Genomic DNA, 24,743 nt, shown 5'->3' with positions numbered 1-24,743 from the left:
CCATGAGCAATGGTGTCACACACACGATCAGCACATATGCCTACAGACGCTGTCACACACGTGTCACAGGACACCAGTGCTACACAGGTGGGCCTCCAGCATGCCTTAGCACAACACGGGCAGTTACAGATTCCCTCCACAGCACCACCTGAGTCAGTGTCCCCCCGACGCTACATCCAATCCAGGAACATGACCCCCACACACCATGACACATGGTTCTTCCATCGGGGACTTCTTCTGTCTCCCTTCCCTCCCCATCACCCCAAAATAAGAGAGGCCAAGACACAGGTGTAAACAATGCTTTATGGGGGTGGTGGGGACTGGACAGGCCTCCAGGCAATAAATAACACGTACTCGCAATGGCGGGGAGCTGGGGCCAAATGCCCTGGTCTCAGGCTTTGGGAACTCTTCGAATATGGTTAGGGGTTCTGTGGGGATGGGGATTAGCCAAGACAGAGGAAGCAGCAGCAGGTACGGATTCCCCCTTCCCCCGTGGCTCAGTCTTGCCCCTCAGCCAGGCCCCACCAGGCCAGGGAAGGGGGACAGGTGGCGGGGCAGCTTCTCTGGGGCCAGGACAGGTGAGGGGCTCGGCCTCCCAGGGCCTGGGTCTGGGCCCCGGCCCGAAGGGCAGGGCTGGTCCTGGAGAACGGATGAGCTGAAAAAAAAGTGTGTGGTGAACTAAAGGGACCCTGGGTCTACCTGGCTAGTGTCTACGTCTCATTTCTGGTATCTTCCTGCCTATATGTGTCCGTCTGTCCATACCTTTCTCTTCCAGAGTTTCTGCACTGTCCGATTTTGTTTCTCATCTGCTGGTAATTTGGGGCTGTCACTCTGAGGGTACCTGCATTTCCCTGTTTGTCTCAGAGGGCTGACCCCTGGAGTCTACACAGGGGTATCTCAGTATCTAAATTTCATGCCCCCCCCCTTTGTATCTCTGTGTCCCTCTATGTTCCTGGACTGCCCTGGCTCATTCCAGTGTTTTCCAAACTGAGCGGGACATCTTCAGTTAGTGCTTGTTGCTTCAGCTACAAATAGCATTACCTGGGAGCTTCTAGAAATCCGGAAAGCACTTCAGAATCTCTGGGGTGAGGCCCAGGCATCAGACTTTTTTTAAGCTCTCCAGGTGATTTCAATGTGCAGCACCGCATTAGTGGGCTGGGAAATCAGTGTGATGGGCCTTGGCCAATGTTTCAATTAAACAAAATAAAATAGAAGATATAAGAGGGGCATCATATATAATACTGACTATTTGGTCCCTAGAGACACCAAGCAGTTGGATGTCAGAGTTTGGGGGGAATGGGGCGTGACTGCTTAATGAGTACGGGGTTTCCTTAGGGCAACAAAAATGTTTTGGAACGTTTTCTTGGAACGTTTTTGTGGCTAACATATGCCATGTGAATTTCACCTCGACTGAAAACAAAAACAAAAACAAAGAATATTAATACTAGAAAAACATGTTTCAGCTTTGATGTGTGTGGAACTGTATCAGATCAAGACATATCAGATCAAGACGTATCAGATCAAGACGTCTAAAATGTATCTTCTCTTGCAGAGTGCAGTCAACAACGTTTGAAAAAGCACGGTCTTAGTACATTTGATTCATTGAGAGCAAACCCTGAAAAGGACACCATTCTGAGCCCTCAGGTAAAGAAGACACACCCATCCATTCCTACAAAGCCCCAGCTCTTTCAAATAAACAGCCCTCATTTCTCAAGTCTTTAGTAAGCATCAGGCCCTGTGCTAAGGACTTTACATGAATTGATGTAATTAATCTTCTCAACACCCAAAGGAGGTAGGTACTATTATTAGCACCATTTTACAGGTGAGAAAATGGAGAACCCAGAGTGTCTAAATAATTTGCCCAGGGCACATGAGTGGCTCAGTGGGTTAAGTGGCTGCCTTCGGCGGTCCTGGGATTGAACCTCGCATCAGGCTCCCTGCTCAGTGGGGAGCCTGCTTCTCCCTCTCCCTCTGCCTGCTGCTCTGCTTCCTTGTGCTATCTCTCTGTCAAATAAGTAAATAAAAATCTTTAAATTAAAAAAAAAATACATAAAGAATTTGCCCAGAGTCATGCAGGTAGGAAGCGACAGAGTCAGAGTTGAAACCCAGGCACCCTGGTCTGGGATCTCTCACCTGTCACCTCCTTCCCTTCTCAGATGGGGAAGACAAACACAATAATGACTGAATGGTCAGAGCTGAATGCTTTAAAAAGTAGAGGGCACCTGTGAGACCAGCCGGCTAGAGGTAGTGGCCACGGGTGGGAAGGTGACAAGGGTCTGGCAACGACCAGATGACAAGGGGTAGTTGGTGCAAGAAAGGAGGTTGGAGGGGCACCTGGGTGGCTCAGTGGGTTAAAGCCTCTGCCTTTGGCTCAGGTCATGGTCTCAGGGTCCTGGGATGGAGTCCTGCATCGGACTCTCTGCTCAGCGGGGAGCCTGCTTCCTCCTCTCTCCCTGCCTGCCTCTCTGACTACTTGTAATCTCTATCAAATAAATAAATAAAATCTTTTTTTAAAAAAAAAAAGAAAGAAAAAGAGAGAGGTTGGAGGACAGATATGCCCCAGCGGAGCCACAGCGGATACAGGGGTGTGGAAAGAAACAGGGCTGCCCAAAACACTCACCCTTGACTCCTCTCTCTCAAATGCCACATCCATTCATCAGTAATTCATGTTGGCTCTGCCTTCAAAGTATATCCAAGGTCTGAGCACTTTTCCCCACAGCCACCCTGGAGCCACCAATGGCTGGAAGCAGGGGAGGCAGGGGAGGCGGGGGGAGTTGTGAAGCACAGGGAGAATTGGCAGAACACACACACTCTCGAAGAGGTGGGGATGGGACCTTATCCTGTAGGACCCTGCAAGACCAGCAAGAAGTGTGGACCAAGCATAGGGGAAGCATGGCTTCCTGGAGGAGGGGAAGGAGGGGGAGGAGGGAAGAGAGGGAAGGAACAGTGTTTCTGACAGAGGGAACAGCATGAATGAAGACCCAGAGAAACGGGAAGAACTTCAGGGTGTCTGCAGCAGCCTGAGCGGTGGGGAGAGGTGTTGAGTTGAGGCAGGTGAGGCTGGCGGGGCAAACACCAGGCTATGAGCTTCGGCTCTGTCCCATGGACCCTGGGAGCCATGGGTGGTTTTAAACGGGGGAGGGACAGGATCAGATTTGTGCTTTAGAAAGACCCAGTGGCTACATCAAGAGGGGGCAAGACTACAGAGACCAGGGAGGAAACAAACCTAGCCATGTCTCAGTCCCTCCTCTGCCTGTCCCCCCATCCTGTCCACCACTGTCTCTCAGCCTGACTCTGCAGTAGTCTCTCACTGGTCTCTCAGGAACCACTCCTGCCCACCCCCTCCTCTCCTCTATATGTGGCCAGAGGGATCCTGGGAACACCTGAATCATGTCCTGTCCCTTCTCTGCTCAGAGCCCTCCCATGGCTCCCATCCAATCCAGGGTACAACCCAGAACCTCCTCATAGACAACAAGGCCCTATCCAATCTGTTTCCCCCCATACCTAACCTCATTTTCTCCCTCCCTCCCCCCCACCCCAAACACACACACATACTCTGCTCCAGCCACACTGGCCTCCATGGACTTCCTGATCCAGGCCAGGCATGCCCCTACCTCAGGCCCTTTGCACTGGCTGTTCTCTCTGCCTAGAACACTCATCCCCCAGAGACCCATATGAAGCCCCCAGCTCCATTCCCCTCCTTAAGGTCTTTGGTCAAATGTCACCTTTTCAGTGAGGGTTTCCCTCATCATGGAATATCTCCACTGCTCACCTTTAACCCACCCTGACTTTCCCTTTATTTTTCTGCACAGCTCTTATCTTCTTAACTACCATGTCATTTTCTCATGTGTCTTGCTTATTACCTGTCTCCTCCCAAGAGCATGTTGGCTCCACAGGGGCAGGGACTGTCTGTTTGGCCTACTGCTTGAACAGGACCTAGCACACAGCGGACACTCAATAAATATTTGCTGAATTAGGCATGGGTGGGTCAGAGATCCCAGGCAGAGAGCTGGTAGCAAGACGGAAAGGACATCCCCAAGGCCAGGATAATGGGTCCTTTCACTTGACTGTTTTTGCCTCTTTCTCACTTTCTCTCATGGCCTCTTCTTTTCTGTGTCTCTGTCTCTGTTCAGTATTCCCCGGGACCCTACCCCTGCCGTCCCAGGGCCCCAGGCTCCCACCTGGCTCCGTGCACATCTCAGCAGCCACATGGCTGAGGGGTGACGGCCTGGGCGCTCCGAGGCTGCCGCAGCTGGCGAAGGGAGGCATCCCCGTACTGAATGCCCGAGCCCATCCTCTCGGGGTCGAGCTCGCCTGGGAGGTGGGGGGGGGGCAGGGGAGAGGTCAGGAATGGTCCCCTGGAGACCTTTGAGCCCTGCCTTCCGCTCCCACTCCCACTCTGGGCAGTCAGGGGCCTCACCTGAGTCGATCTTGTTCAGGATGGTGCGGGCACACTTCAGGAAAGCCTCTTCCACGTTCTCACCCGTGAGGGCGCTAGTCTCCAGGAACATTAGCTCTGGGGGGCAGGGCCTCAGTCAGTCCCCACCCTCCCCTTGACTCTGACTGACCACCTCTCATTCTGCTCCTCAAGCATTCCACTTCTGCCCTCACTCCAGGACCTTGTTCAGGCTGCTGCCCTGCCATGGAAGGCCCTCCTCCCCAGGTGGTTCCGGCCTACATACCGCCTCCTCCAGAAAGTCCTCCCTGACCTCCCAGCATGATCAGGTGACCTCCTAGCCCCCTGGGCTCCCACAGCCCCCTGTGCCTCCTCTATCCCAGTCCTGACCTCTCTGGAAAGGGTCCTGACTCCCTTCCCGCAAGTGCTGGGCCCAGGGTGTCTTTACAGCTATGTTCCCAGCACCACTAGGACAGGCGCAGGCCCACCACAGTCCACCCTTGAGCCACATGACAAGGCCTCACAGAAAGTAAGAGCCAGGACTCCAGCCCACGTCTTTCAGATGGCAAAAAACCATCCTCCAAACCTGGAGGTTACCAACTGGAGGGACACGGACAGACCCTGAGCTTAGTAGATGTCTGGCCAACACAGAAGTTTTCAAATGAGTTTACACTCACATACCTTTGGATGTGGCTGTCAGTCCTGTCCATGCCCCTAAGGCTACTGCCTGCTAACTTGGAGTCTACCCTGTCCTCTCTCCCTTATTCAGAAAACAGGTCAGTCTCCCTGGGTCATCGGGAGTTTGCAACCTCCGCGTCACGCCAACAGCCTGCACTTGTTGACGGCAGTTAACCCAGGCAGTGCTGAGGGCTCCCCAGGGACTGATCCCCTAAACCAGCCTGCGCTATGCAGGCAGAAACACTGTGATTCCCACTCCCCAGGTAAGGAAAGACAGCTGACGTGTGGCAACACTCGAATCTGAACCCAGACCTCTCAGTGTCCACACTGCCCTGCTAGGCACAGCCACAGACAGCCGGGAGACCCACGGGCCCCAGTGGACAGCCCCTGCTTCTCTGCTGAGGCCCCCTTCCCCGCTGGTCCACCACAGGGTCCTCACCGTTCTCCTGGGCAAAGCGAGAGGCCTCCAGGAAAGTGACCTCGCGCTCCGGGTCCAGGTCTTTCTTGTTGCCACAGAGGATGACCACGATATTGGGGCTGGCCAGCGTGCGGGCATCTGTCAGCCAAGCGGCCAGCGAGTTGTATGTCTCCCGGCTAAGGAGAAGGGAGAGAGGAGGAAGGGAGGCAGGCATAGGCTGGGGGTCCCGCCCGGCCCCGCCCCGCCCCGCCCCACCCTCTCCATGCACCCACCTGGTGATGTCATACACCAGCAGGGCTCCAGCCGCCCCTCGGTAGTAACTCCGCGTCACCGACCTGTGGGGCCAGGGGGACCCAGTCACCCCCAAGGCTGGGGTCTGCCCTGAGATTGCCCCCCTCTGCGGAGAGAGACTAGTGGTTTGGAGACCCCCCTTTACTGCTGGCCCATCCCCCCAAAGCTGGCGATGGTCTGGTCTCAGCACAATTCCCTTCTCTGCTGCTCTCTTTGTCTCCCTCAATCTCTGCCTCTCTTAGTGGTCTGTCTGTCTGCCTCTTGTCGGAGTGTCTGCCTGCCTTCAACTCTCTCTGTGTCTCTGTCTTTCTGTATCTCTTCATTGGTCTGTGTCTTTCTGTCTCTCTCTTACATGTGTGTCTCTCTCATTCCCGAGGGCTCTCTATCTCTGTCTGTCACTCTGGCTCTGGTCCTCTCAACCTCACTCTTGATTTCTCATGCATTTGCTCATTCCTCATTTCCTGCCATCTCCCCTTTGCCCAGTCCTGACCAAGTGCTCTGCAAGGACATCTGCTTGTCCCTCTTCTGCCCCATCTCTGGGAGGCCCTGTTCCCAGGGCCCGAATCTCTGTCTGGGTCCCCCTCAAACCTGGGCAATCATTCCATAAGCATTAAGCCCAGCACAAGCCATATATCCTTGGCCCTCTTTCTGTCTCTTTTGCTCAGTGGATCAACACACCAATATTAACTTAGCAGCTATTTGGTGCTGGCCTGGGGCCACACCTCTCCATGGACTCGACTCCCTCATGTCCCTCCTCTCTCCGTCTCTGTTTCTCCAACTCCGGGTTTCCAGGCATCGACCACCTTGTCTGCAGACCTTTCCTGAAGACATACTGTGTGCTGAGCCCTACACAGTTCTCTCCCCTCTGCCACACACATCCATATCTCCATCTCTGTGCCTTCACCTGTCCCACCCTCCCTGTCTCTGGCTCTGAATGGTTTCTCTCTGTGTCTCTTTATCACCCTTACCTTGCTCTTCTTCTGGGTCTCAGTCTTTCTCTGTCCCTTTCTGAGTGTACCTCTTTTCCAGTCTCCTTCTCTTTAGTCTCCCCTTTTCCACCTCACCCCATCGCCCCCACCCTGGGCGCCTCTCCCTGGGCACAAGTCTCCATCCCTCCAGCCATATGGGTTGATCAACTGCAGTCTCTCTAGGGTCTGTGGGTCTGTCCCTTCATTATGCTTCTTTCTCAACATCATTTTCCCTCGCTATCCCTGCTCCCTCTCCAAGACCCTTGCTCTCTCTGGCTATAGGTACCTGTACTCAGTCTCCGTCTCTCTTCCCCCGCCTTGCCTGCCCTCTCAGTGGCTCTGTGTCAGATCTCCAAGTGACTGCACACACCTCTCTCTCTCCCTGTCTTGCTTTCTCATTTTCTCTCCTCTCTCCTCTGCCCCACTCCCTTGGGAGCCCAGCCCACCTACCGAAACCGCTCCTGGCCGGCTGTGTCCCAAATCTGGAGCTTCACAGTCTTTCCACCCACGTTGACCACCCGAGATCCAAACTCCACGCCGATTGTGTGGTTGGAGTCCTGTTTGACTGGGAGTGGGAGGGAGAGAAGAGGCAGTGCAGGGGCTCAAAAGATTCCCTGTCCTCCCTGGCCTCCTCAGACTGTACCAAACCATTCTCGTTGCTGGGGTGACTGAGGCTCAAGGAGGATCTAGCAAAGGCAAGGGCCAGGCAGCCAGCACTAGAATTGTACCTACGGCCAGCCCTGCCCCTGCCCCCGCCATGCCCACGCCCACAGTTCAGTGCTCCCAGGACCACTCCCAGAAACTCACACTTATTCTCAATGAACTGATGAAGGAGACATGATTTGCCAGTTCCTGCACTGCCAATCACCAGGAATTTGAAGAGGAAGTCTGAGCAGATGGAGCCAAGATCAGGGAAACCCATATGGAGAGAATGATACAGGGCAAAAAAATGGAAGCCAAGAGACCATCACAGTTACAAGGGGACAAAGAGACACACGCAGCAACAGAGCAACAGTAACAACGGTCACAGACAATTCTTACACAGTGCTTACCACATTAACAGGCACGGTTCTAAAGTTCTTCACTACTGCAAGCTCACTTATTCCTCAGAAAAACTCTATGAGGGAGGATACTAAAAAGTATCCCCATCTTCCAGATGAGGAAACTGAGGCCAGAAAGGTTAACTGGCTTCCCCAAGATGCCATAGCTGGGCAGAGCTGGGATTCGAATCCAGGTCTACTGGCTCCAGAGTTCAAAAGTTTGGCTATTACCTAGTTAAAGCCTCTTGAAAGCCATCTTATCGAGGACTCTGGGCTTGCCCTTGCCCCTCACGACTTCACCTCCCACCATGCTGACCTTCAGTCTATTCCCTGAAAATGGCAAACTGGTTCCCACCTCAGGATCTTTGCACTTGTTCCCTCGACTTTTCCCTGCTTGTTGAAGGATCGTAGCTCCTTCTTACTCGTACTAGTGCTGTTTCTACCACACCCTGTCCTCCCTCCTCCTCTTCATCCATCCATCCATCCATCCATCCTTCCAGATCTTTCAATTCTCGGTTCCTCCACCCCTCCCTCTGCCCCCACGCTCAAGTGTAAGCATCGGCCCTTGCCACGAGTCCCTCCCACCACTTAATTCAAGGACAACTCATCCCCAACCCCACTGCAGACCTCTCAAGCCAGAGCAGTCCCAGCGTCCACAGCATCCCCTCGGGGTTCTCCCAGCCCACCATCCTCCAGCCCTGCCATTCATAAAGTCAGCCCCACCCCATCCACTCAGGCTCCGCCCCGACACATTAAGACCTACCCTTTCCCTCAAGGCCTGCGCAGGTCCATCAAGACTGGTTCCCTCAAATCCCGCCCCAGACCCGTTTAACCCACACACCAGACTCTCAGGCTCCGCCCAAATCGATGGAGCTCAGCCTCGGACCCACTAAACCCCTCCCAGCATCCACTAGGCCCTGCCCAATGCCAGACCCCGCCCCCTGGCACATAAGGCCCCGCCCCACTCCCCAAAGGCCGCATCCTCCCTGGGCCCAGACCCCAGACCCCGACTTCGGCCCACCACCCTCACCGTAGGTCTCGGCCATGACTCGGTCGCGGCCGCTTGGGGCCGCAATATGGCGCCGCGGCCGCGCCTGCTCCTCGGCTGGCAGCCGCTCCACTCCGGCTGCAGCCCCGGCTCCTTCCTACTCCCGGGGCCGGCGCCGCCACTTCCGCCTCCACCTCCCTACGGCGCGACCGGCTAGGGCTGCGGGATACCAGGCCACGCTTCCCAGAGGCAGGGATTGGTGAGCTCCACGGCCGGCAGGCGGGACAAAAGGCGAGGATTGGCGGCGCGAGAAGGGAGGGGCCAAAGGGGGAGGGACCAAGACGAGCGATTGGCAAAGCTAGTGGGAAGAGACCGTACAGAGATGCCTTGCCGACCTGAGAAACGGATTTGGTCAGGAGTACGGGTGCAGAGTCGAGACTCCGGATTGGGTAGGAGTGGGCTTGGGGGCGGGGACAAGGCTGCAAAGAACGGGGCATGGACAGCATCGACAGAAAGACCCTGAAGAACGCGGATATTGAGCTGGCGAGCGCTCTTTCTGACCTCAAAGGCAAGAAGGAGGAAAACTCGGGGGTGGGGGAGATACGCGCAGGCTAACCTCCCACCTCCCTTTGCAGATGCCTCTATTCTGTGATTTGTGTCTTCCTCATGGTCCGATTGGTTCATTCCCAATAGTCCAACTCCCTCTCGTTGGTCTAGAGAGGACACTATGACCCGCAACCGAGCTGTTCAGGTTATTCTGCCTTCTCATTTGCTGTGTGATATTTAAGTTTAGGAACCCACCTCCAGTACCCAGCATGGAGCGAAGAGCTTTTAGTCAGTGGAATTCTGCCTAGCAACCACTGACGTTACCACGGTCAGGGGGCTGACTGGCTAAATTCAGGAGGCTGGGGAAACATTTTCTTTGTTACACCCCCCCCCATTAAGACCACAGAGACCCTCATTTTGTACTTGGCTGGTATATTTGCATAAAGCCGGGAAGAAAAAAAAACAGCAGGGACAGTGGTAGACTGAGCTCACTGGCAGTAGAAATCCCATTTCTGAAAAAGAGAAAGGAAAACAGTGGGGAGAAAACCAGCGGTCACACACACCACAAAGGATCTAGTGGTTTTAGCAAAGGCTGTGGCGGCAGGCGCCAGGTTTGGCCAAACGCGTGCTATGCAAATTAGCCCAGAGCCCCTTAATTTTTGCGCCGCTCAATCTGACAGGGACTTAACAATCACTCCCCATTTTACAGAGGAGAAAACTGAGGCAGGGACTTTGTCCCAGCGCACACAGCTACGCTGCCGGGGAGCCAAAGGCAGGAGAATCTTTGCTCATTATCACAACCCCAGGATCCTCCCTCTGGATCCCCGCCAGCCCCCAAGACACTCACATCTGTCTTCACATCGATTTTGCCAGGTTTCAGGGTCTGGTCCTCACGTACAACACTACTGGGGAAATAGCCCAGGCGAGCAGCTAAATCTCCATAGTAATCTCCCTGAACCTGGAGAGGAAAAATTCAAAGCCAGGGTGTGGGAAGATGGCAAACTCATTCCTACTGAAGACCATAGCACTTTTCTTCTTCCTGATCTCCAGATGGTTGGCTCCATCCCTGTCGCTTAGACCTCAGCTTACAGTCACTGCATGGCAGCCCTCCCCGACCACCCGAAGTAGTCACCCAGTCAATGTGTATTAATTCTCAGAGGAGCACATATTTGCTGATATTTTTGGATGGCCTGTCTCCTTCTATTAGAATAAAAGGGATCATTCACTGTTGTATCTTCAGGGTCGGGAACAGAGCCTGGCACTATAGTGGGTGCCCCATGATTGCTCAAGGTAAAAACCCAAGTTGATCACAATAGCCCCTCTTCCCTCACCCCTGCCAAACTACTTCAGTCCACCCCCTCAAATTTTCCCTTTGGGTGGAAAATTAGGTCATACTCCCACCCCACCCCCATATCCTTTCCTCTTCTGTTCTCTGAAGACTCACACTGCCTCCCCAGAAGAGCCGCCCTCGGCCCTTCAGCTTGGAGAAGACATACACGACTTGGCCCCTGTGTATGGTCAGGAAACGGCAGTCGGGAGCCACGTAGTCCTGAAGGGCCACAGCCATGGAGATAGGGTCTGGGGGAGGAAGAGAAGGGAATGACAGCACCCTCCACACGGGCTAGCCACCCCAGCCCCCAGCCCCCAGCTCTTACAGCTGCATTCCTCATCAGCACACAGCTTGCGGTCAGCCAGCTTGGGCATGGCGCGGCCCCCGACACTGGGTCCCAGGAAGGCAGACAGCAGAATGATGACACCGAGGAACGCTGGGGACCCAGCCATCGTGGGCTCCGAGCAAGAAAGTGATCGAAGGGGAAATGGGGTCTCTAATTTCCTTATGCCCTCCCTCTCTCCAGCAATACAAGGAAACCTGTGTTCTCCATGCTGTCTCCGCCCTTAACCAGTCCCAAATTTCACCCACAACACGGAGAGGCTGTTACCCAGCCAGAACCATTTCAAGGATAGGGTGAGGGCTGCCTGCCCAGGGAAATGCCCAGATAGGCCCAAAGCAGCCCAGGCCACTCCAAGTGCCAGCCACCCCCCACCCCCTCAACCATACAGGTTGAGATATTCAATTCTATCTTCTCTTGAGGCTGCTTGGGTACCTGGGCCCCTTCCACGAACAGAAACAGGGAGCTAGTACAGAAAACTACCTTGGAATTTCCTGTGCTTGAGGACAGAACAAGGCAGCCTTTTGATCACCAGAAAAAGACCCCACCCTCAAGGACCAAGTATTTTATGCTGGATCTTAAGGCTAGTAATGCCCTCCCATAATCACTATTTATCTTCCCAAGGCACTTCCTGACTGGGTGACCCAGGCTAAGCAATTTTTCTGAGAGCCTCACCTACTACTCTGTAAAATGGTGATCAGGGAAGCAAAGTCATTCAGAGTACTCAGCACGTCATTTTTATCTTATTAACTCAAATGGACACTGCATCACCTTAAGAGGGCTGTTATAACCCCTTGCCATGGAAATGGCAGGGAGAGCCTTCAGAAACTTGCTCAAGGTTAGAGCCAGAAGCAGAAAGGCCAGATCTGGCTCCAGGCCCACACCCGTCAGAATGTGGAGCTGTGGAGCTGTCCATTGCCCAAGGTCAGGAGAAAGTGGGGGGAGGGTGATCCGAACTCAAGTCTCAACCTCTAAAACTGTTTCCAGTAGATCTCCGTGCCCAGGTCATTCTCCTGGGTGGCATCTCCCGTTGTCGAGCATTCTTACCTTTGGCCGCAAGTCCAAACTTTTGTGAGGGGGAAGTAAATTGGGCTTGGGGTGGGGCAGAATTCATCAAGGTCAGAGCCTGGACCTCAGCCATCTCTGTGCCCTCCAATACCCAGCACCGCCACCATGGACAGGAGAAACTGCTCTGCTCCAAAGGTACGTCCAATGACCGGCCTTCCTTGATCACCTGGGACTGTTCCCAGCCCTACCACCCGAGCTGTCTTATCAGAACATAGTATTTAAGTTGGTTTGTGTATTTCATTCACCACTGTGTCCTGTGCCAAGAACGGCGGTACTCGGCAAGTCTTTGCTGAGTTTATAGTGTTTCCTGAGTGCCTGGCAGCAGTGGGTGTGTGTTTGGGATAGTGGCGTGTACCAACAATAAGTACCAAAGTACTAATATACAGGAACTCTTCCCTTACATGAGAAGAAAATGAAGCTTGGAGTCAGGACATCCATTGCTCTGGGGAACAGCTAGGGAATGCACCTGGCAGACAATAAAAACCAGGATCTACTGACCACAGAACCCGTGGTTGCCAGTGTGGTGGGTGAGATGTTTCCACTTGCCATCAGCAATAAAGACTTGCCTCTTAGTGGAGACAACAATTCCTTTCTCCCTTCAGTCTTTCAGATCCTGAAGGAGAGAGACTGTGTTTGGTGCTGTAAGCCTTTATCACTGCAAATGCTGATGTTTCTCTTTAATAGAAAAGAGCAGACAGAACAGGAGCAAGCTTAGGATTAGAGCCTCCACAGATGAAGACCAGACAGTACTGAACACTGGCTTCAGAAACTCATTTCTGTGATCAATTTTCTACTTCTGGCAAATGATCTCGTTTTTCTATGTGCATGGAGTGAGAGTCTTAAATAATACATGTATTTTTTAGTCCATTAAAAAAATTGCCAGGGGTACCTCATTAAGTGTCTGATTTCATTCAGCTCCTGATCTCAGGACCCTGAGATCGAGCCCCAACTCGGGCTTCCTGCTCAGCTGGGAGTCTGCTTGTCCCTCTCCCTCTGTGCCCTCTCCCCATTCTCTCTCGCAAAAAAATTTAAAAAAAAAAAATCTTAAAAAAAATTTTTTTTTCCAGATCAGGTGTGTAACAGACTATTGAAGAAGGTCCCTCCTTTGATCTCCCGTCTTACCCATAGCTTCAGCTGGGTTACGTGACTGTCCAATCAGAAATTCCTTTTCCTAGACTCCCCTGCAGCCAGCAGGGAAGATTAGCGCTGTTTGAAGTGGCCACACCCTTTGTGCCTGGTCAGTGGCTTCCCATGTGGGAACGGCACTTCCACTCCTTCCGGAAGGCCGGGCTGCAGCTCAATCAGAGACTGCAAACCTCAACTCAAATGTCTCAAACCCAGGTTACCCCTCCTTCTATCCGTCCAATGAGTTCCTGAGCATCTAGTTCCCTTCCTTTTTTTCCTGAAGTATCCAGCATAGTTTCTGGGGCCTGTCACTATCACAGAGGCATTCTTTCTGAAGATTCAAAAAAGGCATAGAAAAACCTCTTTCTTGACACTCTTATCATGTTAGAAAAAAAAATACGAATCTACAAAATGAATAGTGTGCCCTTAAATTTAGGTGGCATCCTTGCATAGTACACGACCTGCCCATCTGTGCATGGCAGTCAGGGTTTCCATTTCCTGCTCTGAATGCTCAAAGGAGACAAAATAGGAGTTTTTCCAAACTGGTAAAGATGCCTAAAGCTTAGACAAAGTTACTACACTATTCTGTGTTTCCCCAGGGTTGCAAACCCCAACATGCTAAGAGGTCCAAACACCCAGAATATTCTGATGTGTAAGAAAAGAAGGCACAGAGCATAAGAAAATAAAAACGACAAATGGTTGTGAAAAACCGAACCTCAAAAAAACCACTTTAATTCCGGCCTAACAGCGCCAGGTGCAATGTCTGGGGACAGACTCTGGGTACAATGCTGTGTGGCGACCACTCACTCACACACGGCTCTGAGAAGGCCCCCAAGGGGGACTTACCTTCAGGGGGCTGAGCCAAGGGGGGGAAGGGGTGGCCCCAGAACAGGGGGCAGGGGCAGGCAGGGGGAAAAGTTGCTACTTCTTGGCAAAGGAGATCTTCATGGCATTGTTCTGGGTGATCTTGAAACCCTGCAGTGCGTCCCGAGCGGCCCCTGCCTGGACCTCATTGTCAAACTCCACAAAGGCAATGTCGTGCCGCCCGGGGACCAGTCGGACCTCCTTGAAGCCAGGGAACCTGAAAGAAGGGAACAGATCTCAGGGACCCAGATTCGGCATCTCCCCCGAATGTTCTAGCATTGGGAGCATAGAGGCCAGGGATGCCGCTGAACATCCCACAATGCACCACAGGCGATGATAATCCAGCCCCCAGATGCACACAGTGCAAAGTGGAGGAACCTCACAGAAAAAAGTATAGGCAAGACAAACGTGTGTCCTTTAAGGAAATATTTTAATGTGAACACCTATACCTTTGTTAACCTACAACTTAGATCAAGAAACAGGACACGTGGGGCACCTGGGGGGCTTAGTCAGTTAAGCATCTGCCTTCAGCTCAGCTCATAATTCCGTGGTCCTGGGATGGAGCCCCAGATTGGTCTCCTTGCTCAGTGGGGTGCCTGCTTCTCCCTCTGCGCCTCCCCCTGCTTGGGCTCTCTCTCTCTCTGCCTCAAAGTCTTTTAAAAATAAAAGCAAATTCTTAAAAAATTAAGAAAAAGAAACAGGAGGGGTGCCTTGGTGGCTCAGTGGGTTAAGCCTCTGCCTTCGGCTCAGGTCATGATCCCAGGGTCCTGGGATAGAGACCTGCATCGGGCTCTATGCTCAGCAGGGAGCCTGCTTCCCTTCCTCTGTCTCTGCCTGCCTCTCTGCCCACTTGTGATTTGTCAAATAAATAAAATCTTAAAAAAAAAAAAAAAGAAAGAAAGAAAAAAGAAACAGGACACTGCCCCCCCATGTCCTTCCCTAATCATAACCCACCCACCCTGTTCCAGGAATAAACACTACCCTTTTTACGATCCGCTGTTTCTCTCATTTCCCCGTTTTCTTCCCTAACTTCCTTCCCCATTGGGCAACCATGCTTACAGTTGCTGAGTACACTTTCTTCTGCCGCTGTTCTTACAAAGTACATATTGTTTTACAGAAGGATATACGTGTGATACTGTTTTTTTCTGTCTTACGGAGTTTCGCAAAATTCCCTGTCGGCACCTTCACACAGAAGCACCTGTGCTGCTCTGTTCCTCCGACCTGCCCCAGAGCAGACCACAGTCGAGGAGCACGTCTGACCTCTCCCATCTCCTGGTGCTGCCTCCAACTCCCCAATTCCCCAGCAGCCGGAGGAATGAGGTCCATCCACACCCCTTAGCACTTGTCTTTTTTTTTTTTTAAGATTCCATTTATCTATTTGACAGAGAGATTTATTTATTTGACAGGCAGAGAGACAGGCAAGGGGGTGGGAAGCAGGCTCCCCTCCAAGCAGAAAGCCCAATGTGAGGCTCGATCCCAGGACCCCGAGACCACAACATGAGCCGAAAGCAGAGGTTCAACCCACTGAGCCACCCAGGCGCCCAGGACTTGTCTTAAGAGTATCTTTAGGAGGCGTCTGGGGGGCTCAGTTGGTTAAGCGTCTACCTTCGGCTCAGGTCATGATCCTGGAATCCCAGGATCCAGTTCCCTGCTCAGCAGGGAGTCTGCTTCTCCCTCTGACTCTCCCCTGCCTTGTGCTCTGGCTCGCTCTCTCTCTCTCAAATAAATAAAACCTTCCAACTGCTCCGTACCACCTCACCATTATTTTATATGCACCTAGCATTTTTCTGATTTAGAGACTGGAAAGAGGCAGCCCAGGGGCTCCCCCACCCCTCACAAAGTCAAAGAAGGTCCCGCACTGCTACGCCTTAGGCTTGCCACTATTGCACCTCCATGGCCATGGGCCTGGCCTCAGTTTCCACATTTTAGGCCTCCAGTCAGTATCCTGTCTGCAAATCCCAAGCAGGCTCAGGACGCCACCAGCCTGGACATGGTGCCATCTCCTGGCCATCGCCCTCTGGCCCCTGCCCAGCACCCGGCCCCACTTACTGGTTGAAAAGCATGGACAGCATGAGCTCGTTGGTCTCCTCGGGCAAGTTGGTGAGGAATAAGATGTGATTTGGTGGATTTTCTGAAAGCTGCAAGGGAGTGACAGAGCCATGAGTCTAGTGGGGGACCTGTTGCCTTTCTGTTTCCCAGCACCGCCCTGCTTGAACTCTTTCTGGGTCCCTCACCCGACATCCCTTAGGTTGCCTATCTATACCGCCTTGCCCCCACCAGGAAGCAAGCCACAAAGAGCACTGCTGTAGCCATCGGCAGGTTCTCTGCAGTTCATCGAGTCTGACTAGATTCTGGTCGCCCCTCCAGCCTCACCCTGACCACCCGAAGCTCCGCCCCCATAACCAAGCCCCCACCCGTCCCTGTCTTTTCCCTTCGCACGTCCCAGCTATGTATGACACCCAGGAGAAGGAGACACTTACAGGCTGGGCAGGCGGCATCTGGCCCGGCATAAGCTGCTGTGGGGGCAGGGCCCCTGGTGGGATCTGGCCGGGAGCCAGGCCTGGAGGCGGGATCATGCCCGGAGGTGGCATGTAGGGAGGCTGGCCGGGCATGTGGTGCATGATGCGGGGTGCCTGGGTCATCGGGGGCATGCCCTGCGGAGAGAGGACGGCAGGGCTGAGCGGGGCAGGTGTGACATCAGCAGGAGGCAGAGAGGACCAGAGCTCGTCGGGAGACCCAGAGTGTGAAAGCCACAAAAGGAGAGAGCCCAAGGCACGCATGGAGACAAAAGGTCACCGGAAGGAAAATGGATGAAGCAAAACCTACATGAGCATAGGCTGTATTTTTCCTTACAAAAACTCACCTGGGTGGGGGAAGACACCTGCAGAGAGGAACAGACAGTGGAAGGCAGAGTGGGAGGGGCTGGGCAGGGCAGATGCCAATTGAGAAGGGAGGCGTGGTGGGGAGAAGGGAGCCAGCCGGAGGGAGCACAACTCCGACCCCCATAGGAGATGGGGCAGCCGGAGCGGGAACCACAGCTGAGGACTCAAAGGCAGACAAAAAGCTGGGTGCAGAAGAGAGGAGTGGGTCAGAGCAGGGAAGCGGAGCCGTAACACCAACCCCACTGCTGATGCCAGACAGAAAGGGAGCCAGCATCAGCGAAAGCTGTACAAACAATGTGTGACCCAAGCAGCAGAGCCAACGTGGAGACCCCAACGTAAGGAGAAGACTCTCTTGTGCTTTTCTCCATTCTGTTTAGAAAACAGGATGTTTCTACTTCTCGGGCCCTCACGAAGGTCAGGAAGAGATTTTCCTGTTTCCTTCTAGAAGCCTTATTGTTTTAGCTGTCACACTGAGGTCTATGATTCATCTCAAATTAACTTTCATAGCTGAGGTAAGACTAATACTTTGCCTCATAAATATGGACCAACTGGTCCAGCACTGTTTTTTAGGGGGAAAAAAAAGTCCGTTTACCACTGGACCTTGTTGGAGCCTTTACTGGCTGAGAAAGCCTGTGTGGACCTTTTCAAGACTCTCTTCTGCAACCTGGTCCATCTTCCTCCCCAACATCACATTACCTTGATGACTAGTGTCCCCCCACCGTTTTATCCTCCTCTCCTGCCTTGCCTTGCCTCTCTGCACACCTGTGGAAATGGACCGTCAATGCCCCCCAAATTCCTGCTGGCATTTTGACTGGATTTGTGTTGCATGTTAGACCAATCAGGAGGACTGGCATCTCAAGTTTTGAGTCTCCCATCCATTTGCTGAGTTCACCTCCCACTTCTCGCAGTGATGTTCTATACTTTTAGTGGGTGGTTTCTGCACACCTTTCGTTACATTTAATCCTGAGGTATTTTCAAATTTGGAGTCTACTTGTTTGTTGCTAGCACAAAGAAATAAAACTGATTTCTTCCACACTGATCTCTCTGGCGAGCCTGCTAAATTAAATTCACTAATTAATCCAAAAAAGTTGGTTTGTGGTTTCCTCTCGATTTTCTGCATAGACATTAAGACACAGACAACAAGATCAAGGTCAAGGGGAGAAAGAAACTAAGAGACAGACACACAAGAGAAAGAAAGCTTCTGCAAAACTGTCAGACAAGCATGGAGGCACTTCCAAGTGCAGACATCACCCAGCTGTGCTATCCCTCAATGAGAGGTAAACAAGTTCTAGAAGGAAATGGAAAGAGAGGGAGCCAGAACCCCAAGGGGAGCCCTCCCTGCCCCGACTGTGCCCACATGCCAGGCCTAAGGCTAAGGCAGGCCTGATGGAGAGAGGGCAGCATCTCTTTGCCCTGGCTTACCGGAACAGGCCCCTGGACAGCCCCCACCACAGGGGTGGCTGCCCCACCCTGCACGGCCTTCTTGGCTGCTGGGGTTTCCTGGCTCTTGGGCTTCCTCTTCTCCCGCTTGCGGTCCCGCTCCACAAAGGTACCCTTCATCTTAGCAATGATATCCGAGTCAGTCTTTGCATACTGAATGCGCTGTCAAACAGAGAGCAGAAGGGTGAAGAGCGTCGATCTCAAGGCCTAATTGCCTGGGTGCAAAAGCAGACCTTTACCAGCAGCAGCTCAGTGAGTCCAGTTATGGAAATCGCATGGCCTCAACATCCTCATCTATAAAATGGGGACTGTGGAGATTTCCCACTTGAAAAGATGACCATAAGGCCTGAATGAGTTTCAGTGCTTGGAATAGTAGCTGACACACAGTAAGTGGGTTGCTGGGATTTTGAAGGGAAGATGGGACAGTCCTGAGCATTGGGTCAAAGGCAGAAATCTGAGGAAACAGGGCCAGGATAGGAACATTATGCGGGGAAGGGGTGGTTCCAATCACACAAGAGTTCAGACCTCCAGGGGTGCTTGGGTGACTCAGTTGTTAAGCATCTGCCTTGGGCTTGGGTCATGATCCTAGAGTCCTGGGATTGAGCCCCACATTGGGCTCTCTGCTCAGCGGGAAGCCTGCTTCGCCCTCTCTCACTCCCCCGCCTGTGTCCCCTCTCTCACTGTGTCTCTCTCTGTCAAATAAATAAAATCTTAAAAAAAAAAGTTTACACCCGCAGGCTAAAGCTCATTCTCAGCAGATTATGAAGACCCTCTACTCTGGAGGTACAGCAATGAGCCCATCAGGCAAAGGCCCCACCCTCATGCTATACTGAAAGAGAATGAAGAAAAAGATTAAAAAGTGTCTGGCTAAGAGCATGTGACTCTCAATCTCAGGGTTGTGAGTTCAAGCCCTAGGTTGGGCATGGAGCCTACTTTAAAAAAAAAAAAAAGATACAAATCAAAAATTTCAAAGTGTGGCTAAGAGAGGCCTCAGTGAAGTGACACTGGTGTAGAAAGGGAGGGAGGGAGGGAGATCCAAGGAGGGAGTGAGCAAATTTCACTGGTGTGCTGGAGGCAGCCCTGGGGCCACATGTGGAGAAGAGCCTGTGGGGAGCAGGGGTCCAAGCAGAGACCAGGAAAGCCTTGGGAGAGGAGGAAGAAGCAGGCCGCTGTGAAGGTTCCAAAGGCCAGACCGGCTTGACAGACTCCTGGACAGAATTCTACTGCCAGGGGGCACCTGGATGGCTCAGTAGGTTAAAGCCTCTGCCTTCAGCTCAGGTCATGATCCCAGGGTCCTGGGATGGAGCCCAACATCAGGCTTTCTGCTCAGCAGGGAACCTGCTTCCTCCTCTCTCTCTGCTTGCCTCTCTGCCTACTTGTGATCTCTGTCAAATAAATAAATAAAATCTTTTTTTTTTTTTTTTTAAAGATTTTATTTATTTATTTAAGAGAGAGACAATGAGAGAGAACATGAGCGAGGAGAAAGTCAGAGGGAGAAGCAGACTCCTCATGGAGCTGGGAGCCTGATATGGGACTCGATCCTGAGACTCCAGGATCATGACCTGAGCCGAAGGCAGTCGTCCAACCGACTGAGCCACCCAGGCGCCCCCCCCCCCTTTTTTTTTTTAAAGATTTTATTTATTTATTTAAGAGAGAGACAATGAGAGAGAACATAAATAAATAAAATCTTTAAAAAAAAAAAAAAAAGTGTCTGAAATGCTCTGAGCAGTGATCTGGGGAGCAGAGAAGGAGGACTGACCCAGTAACATTATGGTCTTTATACTTCAAGAGCAAATTCCCAGCTGCCCAGAAAAGCCATGTAAGATGCAGCAAATCTGGGCTCACGCCCAGAGGTGACAGCAGGCAAATCAGTGCCCCATCCACACAGAGGGAGAGTTCCAGGCTACCTCACCACTCCAGGGGCCCACTGTCTTCCACGGGAGGTGACCCACCTGGGACCCGGACATACCAGCATTTGCTGTTCCCTCCCCAAGGGAGTTGGGTTCAAGGAGGCGTGTTCCCATCAGGTGAAACTCAAGATGATAGAGGGATAAAGGAAAGGGCCCCAAGAACAAAAGATGGCTGCCAGCGATCCGACAGGAACACTAGTAGAGGGCGGGCACTTTAAGCCATTCTCTACCTTCCAGAATGCAGCCCCCTGGCTGTGCATGCACATGGTCTCTTGAACCCCAATCTACCCGTTTCTACCCATTCACGGCCCCCACCTGGTCGGGGCTGGAACTCCTGCACATGCAGTCTCCCCTAAACTCCGGCTTCTAATCCATGCTCCCCAACAGCCAGAGGCATCTCCCTAAACACTTCCAAGGCTCCCCAGCACCCCACCCCATGCTCACCCTTCTCTCCAGCCAAACCAACTTGACCCACTTCCTCGACTACAGATGCTCTCGGTTATCTAACACTTTCTCCCCCGCTTTCCCTAGCTAGTCCTTCTCCTCTGTGCCTCACATCTAGAAAGCCTTCTCTGGACCTCCAGACTGGGTCAGGTGCCACCCCTAAGCTCCCCAAGATCTGTGCACTTCCCCTATCCTGGTCCTGACTCCTCTGGGTCGTCCCCACCTGGGGTCGCAAGGGCAGAGCTGGGGGCTCCCTCGGTCACTGGGTACCCCATCGCTGGCTCCAGCACAAAGAAGAGTAAATGCTGACAAACAGCCAGAGAGACTCCCGACTTTAGGGGACCAGACTACGGGTGACAAGAGGTCCAGACCCACCCAGTCTGCCACAGCACTCACCATGGGCTTGTCGTAGAAGGGGAAACCCTGCATGGAGCGCAGGGCGTTGGTGGCACTGCTGACCTCCTTGAAGATGACAAAGGCCTGGCCCCTCATCTTCAGGCTTCGGGAAACCAGGATATCCAGGATCTGGCCAAACTGGGAGAAGATGGCATAGAGGGACTTCTTCAGCTCTGCAGGGGGAGAAAGGGAAGAAGGCCCATGGGTGACTGGAAGTCTTGGTACCTGTCCTTGGGGGCTGAGATCCTTTTTCAGAGCCGAGTGAGGCCCAGAAGGAAAACCATCAGCCACCTGACCCAATGTCACAGGTCAGGACGCCTCAAGGGCCAACAGTAGAGCAGCAGCCAAGAACATGATGAGTTCTTGGGATGAGTTGTGGGGGCTCCTCTGAGAGCACAGACGGTACCAATACCTCCTGCTTGATGAAGAACAGGAGGCCCACGTAACAAAGGGCCTATGACAAATGCTCAATAAACGTGAGCATGCTTTTTCCGGTCACTGGCACCTTGACCCAGGTCTGGGTGAGGTAGCCCTGGCCAACTTCTCCAACCTCATCCCCCCATACTCCACCCAACTCCCCTACTCCCAATCACGTTGGCCTCACAGCCCTTTCCCAGGCCAGGACATGGATGCTGCCTCAGGACCTTTGCCCAGACTACTGCCTCCCCCACAAGAACCTTTCTCCTATTGTGTCCACAGCTGTCTCCTTCTAGTCAACCAGGTCTCAATAACAGTGTTCCCACTTCAAAGGCCTCCCCCTGACCATCCTGTCTTAATAAAGGTGCCCTGTTGCCACTCTCCCCACTCCTCGTACCCTACTTGCTTTTCCTTTGCAGTCTTGCCCACCTCCTGACCTCAGATGTGCTTACTGGTTTAGCTATCCTTAACCACGAGCCCCTCCCAATTGCTTACTGCAATACGCAGACTTTAGACTTTAGCGGCCACCCATCTCCAAAAACATTTGTGTGAGTAAAGATACCATTATATGTTTTACGGAAAAAACTTCACCAAATTCTCACAACCACTTCATGAGATAGTGTCTGTAACAGTCTTAATTTTACTAAATGGAAACAGATGCTCAGAGGATTGTCAGAGTGCCCCGGAGGTACTGGGAAGCTACAGAGCGGGACCCAAAGCCATCTGAACCCCACACCACTGCATCTAACAAATGACCACACTTGATAGGGCACCTAGATGGCTCAGCTGGTTGCACGTCTATCTTCGGCTCAGGTTCTGATCCCAGAGTCCTAGGATTGAGCCCAACATTAGGCTCTCTGCTTGCTGGGGAGCCTGCTTCTCCCTCTCCCACTCCCCTCACTTGTGTTCCCTCTCTTGCTGTGTTTCTGTCAAATAAAATCTTTAAAAAGAAAAGTTACTCCCCTGGACTCTGGGCCTCTCTCCCTTCTCCCCTCTTGCCCACTCAAGTTCAGTCTCCATACATCATCCTCACACCAGACTGTGTCCCTCACCTGGCTCCCGGATGGCCTCAGGACAAAGTCTAATGGCCCACCGCCCACAAGGGGCCAGGAACCATCAGGGTACTACTCACTGGAGGGTTCTCCCTGGACACAAGCCTCAGTCACATAAAACTACTTGTTATTTCCAGAATGCCCCAGGGTCTCTTTGGCCGTTAGACATCTGCCCATGTTTGTCCAGGTTCGGAACACTTTTCTCCCTCACCAAACATACACATAGCTTCCTCTACCTGGAAGGCTTCTCTGAAATGTCTCCTCTTCTATGAGAAGAAAAAAATGCCTCTGTCCAGGTGCCCCACTGGCTGGGCACCATACTCTAAGAGCACTTGTCTGGTTTTCTTCAACGGTAACTTTATTGGCAACCTCAAACTTAATCCCAGCAAACTCCTTTGGTTCTCCCTGAGAATTTTCTTTTTTATTCGCCCTCCCCCAAGACTTTCCTTAAGGGGATAAGAGACAAATTTTACCCAGCCCTTACTAACGACTAGATACCATATAAGGAAGCACTGCATAGATGATGTTTGGCTCAGGTAATCCATGTAACGTCCATGCAAAGAAAGTACCAGGACTTTGTTCAGTTTTCAGATATAGAAAATGAAATTCAATAAAGGTGATAAAGAAAATGGAAAAAACACATCTAATGTCAAGAATCGAGTTCTTAAGCCGAATTCCACGCTGGTGGCCTCAACCCCTTTATCTTGCTGCCCCTTTGGCAAGTCACATCACCCCTGAGTCTGGTTCCTAATCTGAGAAAACGGTGTTATAGCTCCTTCCTGAAGGGCTGTTGGGAGAATTTAAAGTAGTAAAGATGTACATATCAGTACCTGATGATGGTGTTAGCGATGTTACTATAATTCCGTCTTCTTTTGGAAATCAGACACCTCCATCGTGGGCTGATCACTGAGAATACCACCGTGACCAAGACCATCCCAGTGCTTACCCTCATGGAGCTCCCAGATCAGTGCAGACAACTAACAGCCCAAAACAATCAGGGCTTCAAAGGGACATGTCCAAGGCCTACGGGAAGTCAGGGGCAGGCACCTGAGCCGTAAGGGGACGCCAAAGGGTTCTTGGAGGAGTCCTGTGAGCTGAGACGTTCAGGGATGAACCACAGTGACCAGGTTAATCGCTAGACCGTTAAGATGGACTGCAGGAGCGTTAAAGACACAATAAGCAGCGTGTGCAAAGGCGGAAGGATCAACTGACAGTTTGCCTGGAGAAGGCGAAGGAAGACACGTGAATGCGGGGGATGGAAGAAGGGGCCGGCTCCTGCGAGGTCACCTGGAGTCTGTACTATCCCCAGAACTCACCATCCTTCTTGATCTTCTCGTTGAGATTGTTGATATAAATAGTGTGGTTGGGGCGGGTCTCGGGAACTGCCATGGAGAGGTGCCGAGGTAGAGCTGAAAGAAAGAAAAAAGAACTTCAGCCCTGAGTTTCTCCAAATCCTCTGTCCCAAAGCGGGCTTAATGGGCTGCTCAGGGATCTTACTGCCAGGAGGAAGTGAGGAGAGGCGGGAAAGCTGCACAGCTCGGAAAACAAAGCGAAAGCGGGACCCCGCTTCTCCTCCCCGCGTGGTAGAGGGACCTCTCTAAAGGTCTACTACGAGTCCCAAGGTGCTCTACGTGACCCAGTAGGCGGGGCGTCCTAAGTGGCGAATCCCATTGGCCTAGGAGCTCAAAGGGCGGCCCGGGAGAAAAACCCGGATGTAAGAGCCAGTTAAGTAAAGAGACGACTCTGAAGCGCCCTAACCTCGCGCAGCGGGAAGATAGTTTCCCCATACGAGTCGCGAGAAGGCCCAGGAGGCAAACGCTCCCCTGGCCTGGCGTCGATGGCCGCCGTCGCCCAAGATTACTCACCAACAGAGCCGCAGCTCCTGCAAGTGTCGCCGCGTAGGTTTCTGAGCGTCGACTACAAAAGCTTCCTCTCCTGATCCCGCCTTTGTCTTTCTGCAAGCCAATCCCGCGCGGAAACTCAGTAGCTTGACCAGTCAGAATGAATCTCGCCCCTGGGCCCAAATCTTGCCAATCAAAACGACATTTGGGTTCCCGCCTCGGCAGAAAAGCCCCGCCCGACCCGTCCTGAGGGTCTAGGGACCAATCAGCGAAGGCCCACCCCTCACGTGCTTCTGACCAATGGGGAAG

The 24,743-nt window shown here is 52.6% G+C and overlaps 3 protein-coding genes across 8 annotated transcripts; all 3 read right to left on the bottom strand.

Moving 5' to 3' along the window:
- Positions 1–285: 285 nt before the first annotated feature.
- Positions 286–8,967, bottom strand: RAB4B (RAB4B, member RAS oncogene family). 5 transcript variants are annotated; one of them, XR_006385531.1, is made up of 9 exons: positions 8,419–8,524; positions 7,559–7,639; positions 7,202–7,316; positions 5,765–5,827; positions 5,514–5,668; positions 4,421–4,516; positions 4,182–4,314; positions 2,621–3,128; positions 286–655 (listed from the first exon to the last, which is right to left on the bottom strand). XR_006385531.1 is itself a non-coding variant. In XM_044257353.1 (8 exons), exons 1-7 carry the CDS (start codon positions 8,835–8,837, stop codon positions 4,199–4,201), a joined length of 642 nt encoding a protein of 213 aa, XP_044113288.1. In that variant the 5' UTR covers positions 8,838–8,967; the 3' UTR covers positions 286–655; positions 4,182–4,198. The 5 variants fall into 5 exon arrangements, 4 of the variants coding, with proteins under 4 accessions (XP_044113288.1, XP_044113285.1, XP_044113289.1 ...); XM_044257353.1 differs by lacking the exons at positions 2,621–3,128; positions 8,419–8,524 and adding an exon at positions 8,822–8,967; XM_044257350.1 differs by lacking the exon at positions 2,621–3,128 and having other exon boundaries at positions 8,419–8,523.
- A 691-nt stretch (positions 8,968–9,658) lies between these two features.
- On the bottom strand, positions 9,659–11,872 carry MIA (MIA SH3 domain containing). The gene is made up of 4 exons (XM_044260565.1): positions 10,981–11,872; positions 10,770–10,903; positions 10,173–10,283; positions 9,659–9,837 (listed from the first exon to the last, which is right to left on the bottom strand). Exons 1-4 carry the CDS (start codon positions 11,105–11,107, stop codon positions 9,814–9,816), a joined length of 396 nt encoding a protein of 131 aa, XP_044116500.1. The 5' UTR covers positions 11,108–11,872; the 3' UTR covers positions 9,659–9,813.
- Positions 11,873–13,887: 2,015 nt separating this feature from the next.
- SNRPA (small nuclear ribonucleoprotein polypeptide A) lies at positions 13,888–24,556 on the bottom strand. 2 transcript variants are annotated; one of them, XM_044257343.1, is made up of 7 exons: positions 24,459–24,556; positions 23,910–24,002; positions 21,125–21,297; positions 18,357–18,536; positions 16,533–16,706; positions 16,102–16,190; positions 13,888–14,269 (listed from the first exon to the last, which is right to left on the bottom strand). In XM_044257343.1, exons 2-7 carry the CDS (start codon positions 23,980–23,982, stop codon positions 14,110–14,112), a joined length of 849 nt encoding a protein of 282 aa, XP_044113278.1. In that variant the 5' UTR covers positions 23,983–24,002; positions 24,459–24,556; the 3' UTR covers positions 13,888–14,109. The 2 variants fall into 2 exon arrangements, with proteins under 2 accessions (XP_044113278.1, XP_044113279.1); XM_044257344.1 differs by lacking the exon at positions 24,459–24,556 and adding an exon at positions 24,091–24,206.
- Between the last annotated feature and the right edge of the window lie 187 nt (positions 24,557–24,743).

Source organism: Neovison vison, chromosome 7, assembly GCF_020171115.1.
Source record: "Neovison vison isolate M4711 chromosome 7, ASM_NN_V1, whole genome shotgun sequence".
NCBI classification, from domain to species: Eukaryota; Metazoa; Chordata; class Mammalia; order Carnivora; family Mustelidae; genus Neogale; species Neogale vison.
The sequence above is the reverse complement of the archived record's forward strand: the minus strand, read 5'-3'. Positions and strand labels throughout refer to the sequence as shown.